This window comes from Eptesicus fuscus, chromosome 10 (assembly GCF_027574615.1).
Source record: "Eptesicus fuscus isolate TK198812 chromosome 10, DD_ASM_mEF_20220401, whole genome shotgun sequence".
NCBI lineage: Eukaryota > Metazoa > Chordata > Mammalia > Chiroptera > Vespertilionidae > Eptesicus > Eptesicus fuscus.
The window spans coordinates 44,637,662-44,649,180 of NC_072482.1; the positions used below are offsets into that span (position 1 = coordinate 44,637,662).

The 11,519-nt window shown below is 37.6% G+C and overlaps 1 protein-coding gene across 2 annotated transcripts in view; it reads left to right on the forward strand.

Annotated features, from left to right (window-relative positions):
- The window catches only part of ORC3 (origin recognition complex subunit 3), a 62,235-nt gene extending 51,280 nt beyond the window's left edge, over window positions 1-10,955 (forward strand). The window contains exons 15-20 of one of the 2 annotated variants that reach the window (XM_008147216.3): window positions 1,415-1,494; window positions 2,387-2,487; window positions 6,702-6,843; window positions 8,861-8,977; window positions 9,740-9,819; window positions 10,342-10,955. In XM_008147216.3, coding sequence (XP_008145438.1) covers window positions 1,415-1,494; window positions 2,387-2,487; window positions 6,702-6,843; window positions 8,861-8,977; window positions 9,740-9,819; window positions 10,342-10,447 — 626 coding nt within the window. In that variant the 3' untranslated portion in view covers window positions 10,448-10,955. The remainder of the gene's footprint in view (window positions 1-1,414; window positions 1,495-2,386; window positions 2,488-6,701; window positions 6,844-8,860; window positions 8,978-9,739; window positions 9,820-10,341) is intronic. The other variant, XM_008147293.3, reaches the window with a different exon arrangement.
- The last annotated feature ends 564 nt before the right edge of the window (window positions 10,956-11,519 follow it).

Sequence of the window (11,519 nt, forward strand, 5' to 3'; positions counted from 1 at the left end):
ACCTCTCTTAATCACCAGCTCATTGTTCTTTTCTCACTGATTCACACTTTAAATGCCCCCGAATTATAGTCACTGGGACAGTGAAGGTCCACTTTAAGGACATAAATAGGGTAAAAGACTTAGGAGAATTTAAGATAAATTAGGTAAATTTCAGTCTTTTACAAAATTGGACTCAGCCCTACCTGGTTTGGCTCAGTGGAGAGAGCGTCGGCCTGCAGACCGGAAGGTCCCGGGTTTTGATTCTCGTCAAGGGCACATGCCCAGGTTGCTGGCGTGGTCCCCAGTAGGAAGCGTGCAGGAGGCAGCCGATCAACGATTTCCTCTCATCATTGATGTTCTGTCTCTCTCTCTCTCTCCTAATGGGAAGGATGGGGATTAAGATGATTAATAGTATGAATAATAAAGAATTTTACAAGTTGAAGCAAAACTAGTGTCTGGAAGAGATGTTTGTAATTTCTCTATTTCCAGAAGTGACACATTGTTAATAATAAAGTGACATTAAAACCCCCTACATTGGAAAACTGGAAATATTTGACTATATGCTATCTCTGGTTCCTTCATACTTATTACATATTACAGTCTGGTTTTAAAATTATATTTGGAGGGTTAAGTAGGTCAGAGTGTCATATTTATTTTTAAGAATCTGCTACATGTTAATGAAATGGGACAAAGAATTAATCAGATATTTTAACCTTAAATTATATCTTTCTTGAACCAAGAATAATCCATAGCTAAAAGGAAGTTTGTTCTTTGAGAACAAGATCGCTTCTCTAGCTGCATCCTCCTGTCTCAGACTTGGTCCGAATGAGCCATGTGAGTGTGCAGTTCTAGCAGCTTCCTTGCACGAGCAAGAGGGTATACAGCCTCACCTCTCCAGAAGCACAGCTGCACCTCTGGCCAGATGTGGTTTATTGTGGCCTATGCTGAAGAGCAAAGATGCACTTTGTGTTTTAGTAGATTATGTCACAACTTTTACACACCCTCTTTATTACTTTAATAGCATTTTGTCAAAAATAGTACATTGCAACATCAGGGCCAAACTTGCCAGTGTGTAGGTTTATGTGTGTAGGCATAGTCAAAGGAATACAGTTTAAATTTGTTTTTAGAAGCTGTTTATAACAGCACAAAGACTTGGCGCTTTTTGCTGTTGGTTTTTTTGAGGGGAGAGTATTTGTACTTTGTTTTCATTGTGGTCACATTTTAAACATTCAGTGGCTGGTTTTTTCAGGACCCCTCTGCAGCATAAGTTATGTAATATTTATTGACCTTTAGCTTCTGAAAGAAATAATTTATCTGATGGACCCTTGATCCCCTGCCAGATGAAACTGTATTTCTCTTGGAATAGTAGAAATGTTGGTTCTCTTGACTTGAATGGATTTATCCCAGTTGCTATATATTGGTTTTGTATTAAAAGCAGAAGTCAAAGAGGAAGAAGATGCTTCTGGGTCACAATCAAAGGGGCTTCAGAAGACAGACCTCTATCATCTTCAGAAGGTCAGGTCACTTTCTTCTCCTTCCAATGACATCCTGTAATACTCGCTTTTTCCCAGTATGTACTCTAGATTAGCTCTGCCTGGATATTTTTATTTTCCTTTTAAAATCACACCCAGGAACAAAGCAGACTTTGTAATTCACTTATAAATGAAACATCCTATTTATCTCACTGCCAGCCTCATTCTCCATGTACACAGTCTGGAATTTACTAGTGAACATAGGTGGAAACTGTTCCTGTAGCCTCAGAGAGAAAGAAAATTAACTAGCAATAGGGAAAACGGGAACATAGTTACAAAAAAGAATCCAATTATTTATCTGATGTATTTATTGGTATTTCTGTTGAGCCTACCTCATTAGTTTTAGATACTTTTCTTGATTTTTTTTTAATGTATAGTCATGTAGAGCAGAAATTGAACTACAGTTTTCCCATTGTAATCTTTTTCAGGTAGTTCTAACTTTAGAATCTTGGTTGTCAGAGTATAAAACCTTTGTATAGCATGATACCAAGTTATGATAAATGTAGAGTAAAATTTCAATCTAAGCAAAAGCAAACCACATGGAATCTATTCGGTTAGTGTGGCAAAAGGGCAAGATTTTTCTTTTCCTTGTAAGTCCTTTACTTAAATGAAGTAATGAGTTGTGGATAGTGAGCACTCTGCCATATAACTTAGTAACGAAGTAAACTGCCCTTTTCCTCTTTCCCTGAAAATTTACTCAATGTTTGAAGCAAAACGATAGAAGGAGAGATTCTTTCCAGACCTTAAAATTAAAAAAAAACCCATTTTAATCTGGTTCTTCTTGCACATTCTGTCTTATGCAAAGGGCATCAGCTGCCTCTGAGGGGTTTTCTTTCTCCGAATCACCAGTAAAGCTATGTTCTTGCCATCCACAGTCATTATTGGAAATGAAGGAGTTAAGAAGAACAGGAAAGAAACAGACCAAGTTTGAAGTTCTGAGAGAAAAAGTTGTGAACTTCATTGACAGTCTGGTGAGGTAAGTGGTTGCTCTTAAGAGCTAAAAATCTGGCTATTTTCCCAAATAGCACTGATGTGATAGCGTCCATACCCATTTTTGGACACTTCCCCCTACATTAGGCTTTATGCTTTTCAGGTTCCTCCTTCCAGCTAAGAATTGTAATTTTGATCCTCTTTCCATCCTTATGAAGATGTGTAAACAAAATGACTTAGTGCATTCTTTTACAGCCAGTTCAAAAATACAGGTTTAAATTTGATCTAATTCATTAGGCTGGGATAGGAGGGGGTGGTGATGGAAACAGAAAGCGTTTTTCCCCTAATAATACAGTATTTGCATTACACTTTATTCTTTCTCTATCTCTGCTAAGAGTATGCTGGACCTGGGCCAAGCCCCAGAGCAGAATAGCCGTAATGTCCTATTTATCCCGAGTAAAGAAAGGACTTGTATTCTAGAGAATACCTGTGCAACCCATTATCAGCACTAAATTCATAGTAAACTTAGAAGTCTACCAGTCTTGCCTGTTTTTAAAAAATTATTCCTTTTTGGGAAACCCAGATCATTGCTATAGAAAAACAAGGCAAGTGAGAAAAAGAAAATGACTTCATAGTTAAAGAGTAGGAAAACAAACTGTTATTTATCATTGCTGATTATATTTTAATGGCAGTCTAACTCAACAGCCAGCTAGACACTGAATAGAATCAAGTACTAAAAATATAGCAGCTCAGTTATTGAAGACAAAGAGTGGTTTTCTGATAAATTACCTGACCTTCTTGAAAGTGAAAAGTTCCATTTTCTAGGACAATGTGGGGACAGAGTCATTGTTCCTAGTCATTGGGGAGAAATTACTAATGTCATGAAAGAGGTCCAAATGATCAACCAAGTATGACAAAGGCAGTTTACAGTGAAAGAAATGTGTCATATAAAAGTGATGCAATGCAATGTTGAACTGACCTACAAGCCAGAAATGACCTTATAGAACTCGTAGAGTTAATCTTGCCCTGCTGGCTCTTCCCTTTTACCAGGTTGTGACCATTGCAGATACTAAAAATAATTTTGCGATGAATTGTAGCATAATTTCTAAGCTGAATATCAGGTTCCTTTTTGAGTTCTCACAAATTCCAAATTGTAGGCTCTGAAACCAGATAACCATTTCTCTAATATGTCTGACCTTTTACCTTTCTGAGTAGTTACTAAAATAAAACTGAACATGATTGAAATATGTTGTGAAATCACAAAATTTTCCTTACTAGGGTTGACTTTCTTTACCAAGATTGACTCTCCCAGGAGGAAAGAGATTAGGATTTGTAGCATATTAGAGCTAAGAGGGACCCGAGAAATCATGTGGCAGCTAAAGCCCAGTGAGAGGCTGACTATGGCAAGTCCCCGGCCCCGTATGATAACATCTGTCAAAAGGCCCTCTTCATTTCTCCATACTGTCACCAAGGATCAGTCACATTACAGATGTTCGAAAAGAGCTTGGAGTTCTGGAGAAATGTGGAGGAAGGTGATCTAGAGCTGTTCGAACAAGTGATATACTAACAGACCGTGAAACTTTGCTGAGCTGGAAATTAAAAGGAAGAGAGAAGCTGAAGAAATGCTTGAAAGGAAGTGACAAAGGAAGAGATTGAAGTTCAAAAAGCCAAATGGGAAAGGGAGTGGCTAGAAAAAGTTTGAGGAAAGTCAAGGTGGCCTTGTGGACATTTGGCAAACTTTGAAGAATATACCAAGGGGAAGAAAGAAGAAAAATCGGACCTTCCTGCAACCACCGAAAGTAAAAGTGAAACAGCGTTGAGTGGCCACCTGGGGTCACAGCCACAGAACCTTCCCCCAACTGTCTCCCCTCCTACTCTGAAGGACTCATTCTTTTCTCCCATTTCCACCCCAAAGTAGAGTAGTATTTGCTTTTTAGTCTACTTTTGTTCTCAATTCAATTTTATATCAGTCAGTAATTCTTTTGTACATTGAAATGAGGGTCTCTAAAAAGAAACCGTCCACACTCCCTACCCCTAGGCCAACCAAGATTGGAAGGTGCTACCATTGGTGCTGCCTTCTCTTCCCACAGCCTGTTACTTAATGTTTTGTACTTCACTGAATTGTGATAGTTAGAAACTTCATATGTAGTTTGTGGAAATTGTCCAGTTAAATATTGCTTGGGGGGAAAAAAGATAAATATAAGCAGTAGGCTCCAAAAGGCAGGGTTCCCAGTGTATCATGAGCCTTATTGAGACTATTGAGAGCAGAGACTAAGTTATAGTTTTCACCAAAATACAAGCTTCAACTTTTTAGCCCTTGATACCAAATGGTTCTACCAGTTCCCTTAAAAACACCTCTCTGATCTGAATCCAAAATGAGCATGGTAGATGCTGTAGTGTCCGACTAATTGCATATTTCTTCTCACAGCAAGTAAGTTGCAGAGGAATATTTCTGTGCCAATCTCCAGGTTTATAGTTGTTCACTTAATGTAGCCCAGTGGAAACAAAATATAAGCAAATATATTACCTCTGTTGGAGATACTTTGAGGATATTAAACAAGACTTTTTCCTTTAGGAAATCTAAACATTAAATATAAAGATGTTGAAAAGGGAGAGGATTACAAATGTTAGACAATAATTCTTTTCTGAAATTGACTCTATCTGGTTGCCTTGTTAAACTTCCAGTCCTTATTACATAGCAGGGACGTCAGTAGAGTCTTTAATGATTGGGTAGAAACAGCCTGAGGTTGGTGTAGGAAGAGTTTATGGTCAGAAATTATAAATGAGTAACAAGCCATCCAGGGTGGCATTCAGCATCACAGAAACCATTCCTGGGGCTACAGCTAAATTAACTTAATCTTGAGTAAGATGTTAGCAGTACTTGAGGTACAGACTGCTGGTCCTTAGATCGTTATAAATCATACTCTTTGCAATTGGCTTTTATTCTGATTGACTGCAGATGTTTACAGAAGTGGACTGAGCTGGGGGCAGGGGCTTTTGAGACAGGAAGGAAGGAGATACTGGGGAGTGATGGTTAATACCCTCTTCACTTTCTCTTCCTCCACTGACACACTGGTGAGCAGGGATAGTGGGATTTTCTGGGGAATGGTATCCTCTGCAGGAGGGAGAAAGCCGGGAAGAAGAGGATGATTTCCCTGGTAACTGGGCTGAGGTAAATGTGCTGCTTGCACACATGGGAAAAGGAGCTGTTACAATCTGTCATGTGGCCAAAATACTTCAAGGCTAGGACTGGACTAAGCCCCAGGAATCTTTCTGAAGGCATGTAAGTTCACTGAATTAGTGACTTATTACTCTATCTTTGGGTAGTGTATACCAAAGCTTCCAATTTGTTACCCTCTAGGCCACCAAAGACCTATGTCACTATCATGGTTGAGACCAGTTGATGGGCTCATTATACATTCAAACTGAATTTTAAAGAAATTATTTTAGAGAGAGAGGGACAGGGAGAGAAACATCGATGTGAGAGAGGAACATTTATTTGTTGCCTCCTGTACGCCCTGCAATTGAAGGACAAACCCACAACATTTTGGTGCATGGGACAATGTTCCAACCAACTGAGCCACATTGACTCAAACTGAATTTTTTAATGCTTCATTTTTTAAGTTTAGATTTAATTGTTTATCATCTAGCTCATAAGAGAAAAATCTCATTACACTTTTTAAATTTGCTTGTTTTTCAATGCCCCGAAGATAACATTTAGCCTTTTCTGCCTTCTAAAGTAAAAAGTAATTCTAACATAAATAACTTTCAAGGTACCATTTCTGAGAGATAGCAATTAAAACACTTTTTGTGATCCAAAAAGAATTTTGTAAACTCTTAATTCCAGGCACAAGCCTGTTTAATATTTGCAAGATTAAGTGTTTGCTCTGGCAGGAATGTGGATATCTTGGTTTTCTAAACAATTTAAGAAAGTATAAATACTTTAAGAAATTGTACTTTGAAGGTTTACAGCAGAAATGTAATTTATGTACATTTGTTCTTAAAGGTTTAAATAAGAACAAATATAGTTCCTTGTGCTCTGAAGAGTTCTGGAAGTTTTAAAAAATAATGGAATAGGTACAATTCTTTGTGAACCTGCACTGAATTTGATTTTTGGGTTTGTTTCATTTGTTTGTTTTTGGTTGTTGTTGATTTTGCCCATTAAGCAAATTGCTCCGTCTTCCCCGATTCACAAAAATGTTACATTGAAATTAAACCTGTGCTTATCTAAATGCTGATAGCTGACTTGGGCTGTTTCAGAGAATACCTTCTGCCTCCCGAGACACAGCCTCTGCACGAGGTGGTGTACTTCACCGCCGCTCACACCCTTCACGAGCACCTCAATGCGGCTCCGCGCTTGGCCCTCCACACTGCACTCAACAACCCCTATTACTATCTCAAGGTAAGGAGCACATTCACTTCTCTGACAGTTTGGGTCAGACCCCAGGCATTGTTTATCACAAAAACAAATATACAGTTCCTAGTGACCAGGGCGTTAGTTGGCAGCTCAGAATTGGCACCTCTTTCAGATACCTTTAAAAATCCTTTAGACTTCAGAGCGTGTTTTCTAAGCCAGTGAAAATAATCAAGTCAACTAATGCTGCCAACATTGGATCATTGTAAATGTCTTCCCCTTCGTGTGATAAAATCAGAAGATAGATACCAAAACTTGAGTAAAATGCTACTACTCTTGTGAAATAAATGTTTCCTACAAGAACAGCAAAAAAAGGGCTCAAACTGTATGGCCTACTAAAATTACTTAGAAATGCTCTGGGATTTCATCTTGGATTTTAAACCAAGGAACGATCTATTCTGAGAGAGCATCTCCAGATGGCCAGAATCTGCCAGGAATAGACTCCTAAAACGAGGCACATTTGATAGTTCTACAAAGTTGTTTATACTGAGAGTACGAGACAGATCAGGATCTTAAAAACTTTCTTATAGTGAGGTAAAGTAGTCACTTTAAACATTTTAGTAAACTATATTGCAATAAGTTATATACATATATTAAAAAGTTTGTTGGTAGTTTTTTAATAAGATAATATTAACCTTTTGCACTCAGATGTCGAGTGTGACTCGACACGGTTAGCATTAGAATAAAGGAATCGAGAAAAAAGCAAGTGAGTGCAAAGGGTTAAGTTAATTTATTAGTTACTAAGTTGTCACTCAGTTTACATGTAGAAATCTTACCACAAAGGACACCTAAGAAGTGACTCCATGAAACCTATGCAGTGTCCTATGTACTAGTTTCCTATTCCAAAGTGGCACACAGGCATGCTAAGCATTACAAGAGAAATCTTGAGTGGGAAGATATAAATCAGTGGTCTTCAGTGATGGTGGGTAGTGGGGAACTTGAGTAATTTCATATTCACAACACAAAATATCAAGTCATTTTTATATAAAGCTCACATTGTCTCTTACAAAATAATTCTGGCTAGTGGTAGGTCACAGAAAAGAACTGGTGTGATTTTAGCAGTCTTTGGGAGTATCCTTCCTATATAATAAAAGCGTAATATGCAAATCGACTGAACAGCGGAACGACTGGTTACTATGATGCTCACTGACCACCAGGGGGCAGATGCTTAATGCAGGAGCTGCCCCCCTGGTGGTCAGTGCGCTCCCACAGGGGGAGGCTGCTCAGCCAGAAGCCGGGCTCAGGGCTGGCGAGTGCAGCAGCGGTGGCGGAACCTCTCCGACCTTTGAGGCAGCGCTAAGGAACAGCAAGCCGGGCTCACAGCTGGCGAGCGTAGAGGTGGTGGTAAGGAGCGAGGGGTCCCAGACTGCAAGAAGGCGCAGGCCAGGCTGAGGGACATACCCCCTACACTCCAGTGCATGAATCTCGTGCACTGGGCCTCTAGTATATTATAAATTCCATGTGTAAGTGAATGTGTGAGAAAGATTGTTTTTAAGTAAGAGCCATGGATTTCAAATAAATTGAAAAACACTCACGATTTTTATAAGGGTTAGGATCTGCAGTGTTGACAAGCCTTTGGGATTACAGACTTGATAGTAGTGAGTTGGTATTAATACAGTATAGTAATTGCTAGAATTCAAGTAATTTCAAATGTTGGAAGTAGCATTGTGTTGAAAACCCACAAAGAATTCCATAAACTTTTCATGGAAACCAGAAATGCATTAGGTTCTCAGAAATTAGTAATGTATTATTAAAATGAGAAAAAAACAAAATGAAAAATATGCTTGTCTTCTGATCCTGGGAGTTTTCTTTAGTGACCAGGATTATGACCAAGACTTAATCCTAAACAAGCAGTTAACTGTTGGAGAGTAAATGCAACTCACTAAATAAAAGGAAATTATACTTCACTTGCCGATTTACTAAATTTCGGTCAGGGGTTTTATTGTCTGATTTTGTACCTAATCATTTCTGAAAGGTAATCATCTTAGTTTACTGTTATTTTTAGAATGAAGCACTGAAAAGTGAAGAAGGCTGCATTCCAAATGTCGCCCCAGACATCTGCATAGCATATAAACTGCACCTCGAGTGCAGCAGGCTCATCAACCTTGTGGACTGGTCAGAGGTAAGTGGAGGGAGAAGAGCAAACTGTATTTGTACATTACCCATGACACTTTCCTGGGATGTTGTTTTTCTTAATGTCTTTTTTGAAAAGCATAAATCACCTCATGCTTCAGAAATTCTCCAAAATAGCAGATTACTGTTCAGCAGTTCCATTCCCAATCCCCTGCACTCTGATCAAACCCAATTTAACAGTAAGCATAAGCTGAGCAGTTTAGATCAGTTTTGTTATTCCATAAAATAAAAAAGTATATTAACTACCATTTCCCTTATAGCACAAACGAAAAGAAAAAAAAAACAAAACACATTGGAATAACACTAGCAATCAGGAAGCACAAGGAATAGTTGGCGAGGCCATGGACAACTGTTGTTCTTATTTTAACTATTCCTTCCCTCCTCAGAATAGTACAAAGTTAACTGTTGAAGGCCCTGTTTTATAGATCTGTTGTTGCCGTTTAAAAATATTCATAATTGGCTGCTCCCCAGAAAAACAGGCATTTTGCTGGGGTAATGGAGGTTGGGAGTATAGGATTCAGTGCATCCCTTTTCAACTCTGACTAGTAATTTTTCTCTGCACATTTCTTCTCTGAAATAACATTATGCAGGAACCACTCTGTTATCCTTTAATGTGTACTTGATTTAAAGTATCAGTATAGTTTTAGCAGCAGCAATGCTTGACCTGGCTTCATACAGAGCCATCAAGGGCAATTAAAGATGTTTGGCAACAGTAGAGATTTTTATTTTCTTCGGTCTTCTCTCTCAAAAGGCTTTTGCAACAGTTGTGACAGCTGCTGAAAAAACGGATGCCAATTCTATAACCTCAGAAGAAAGGAATGACATTATTCAGTATCCTTTTAAAACCACTCTACAATGTCCAAGTATATGTATAGAATGTTTGTAATTTTCCAAGATCTACATTCGAGATTTATAAAGATGTGATGCAACCAACCTTATTGATATTAATCATCTCATCACAGAATGACGTCTCTAAATATTTAATCCAAACTTAATCTAAAATGAAGCCAAATCTAAAATATTTGGTTTAAAACTTATAGCAAGATCATATTCCAAAATTCACCAAAAATATCCAAAACTGTCATTATTGAATTCTCTATTTTTATAAGGTTATTAATGTACTTTCAGGAGTTTTCATACTATGGAAAAAATTAGGTAAATATTAAGCACTTTTCCACTCATATCTTATTGACTGGATTCTAATTACATTTAATATTTAATGGTTTCCCTCAAGGGTTGTTTAATTTAGGAGTATATTTTTAACTATATTTCAGTTTACTAATGTTTTAACATTGATATTTTAATGTCTTGTCAAAATACAACATGGCCAATTTCCTTAACTATATCCTCCAGTGCTCGGTTCATTAGAGCTGTTTCCGAACTAGAACTTCTAGGATTTGTAAAACCTACCAAAAAGAAGACTGACCACGTGGCAAGGCTAACATGGGGAGGCTGCTAGAAAGCAAATGAATGAAGCCAGAAGGACCACATTCAGTTTAAGAGAGACCAGTCATCCTTACATACCACTAGAGGACAAATGTATAATCCCCACATGTTTAACCAGAAAGTAGACTGTTAATCCCAAACAGGCCTATATCAAAACACTTTCAGCATACTTTGGAATCCAGTAACACAAATACATTGTAACTGAAATCTTTCTCACATTATCACTCATTTTCATATTAATAAAATGTTCTTGAACATAGTATGTAAATGTAATAACTTTATTCAGGAGTATAAAGTATTTGCAGTTGATTTAATAGTACTCATTCCTGCTCTAAGACATTTTGGAGGCAAATGGGAAAATGTGAGTATGGACTGGATGTTAATTAAATTAGGGGAGTATTATTTTAAGTGAGATAACAGTTTCTAGTTATACAGGACTACCTTATTCTTAGAAGCTGCAGTATGTATGTTCTTTGAAATAAATATAAACATATAAATAAATATGATACAGTAACTTTTCACTTTAAGTGTATTATTTATTGACTGCTCTTTCAGCTTGAGTGTTTTCTGAATAAAAAAGTGAGAAAGAAGAAAGTTCTTGAGTTTTGCTTTAAAGGTTATTATAAAGCAGAAAAATAGGGCAAAAGAGCTAGAGGGGGATTGCAGGATTAAAAGATTTCTAATGGCATGTTTATTATGCTTATGGGAATGATCTGGGAGAAAGAAAATAGATGCAGGAGAGAGGACTGCTGGAATGGTCTTTTAATGAGAGGATTTTGGATATAGTTTTTACCTAGAATGTAGGAACAATTTTTGGAGCCATGTCTGAGTCGATAAGAGACAGGTTATTAGGTGCTTTAGCTGAATACTCATTTATTAATACCAATTACTATATAATTTTGAAGGGAGTAGATGACCCAAATAAGACAATCACTCCTAACTAGGGAACATATTAAACAGATTCCAACAGTCCTCCCCTCCCCGATCTTTTAAAGCAGTCTCTGGGGGTAGAACATGGGATCTTTCCTAGTTCTCCAGTTAATATTGTGATGCCAAAAAAAAAAAAAAAAAAAAGTTCACTCCAA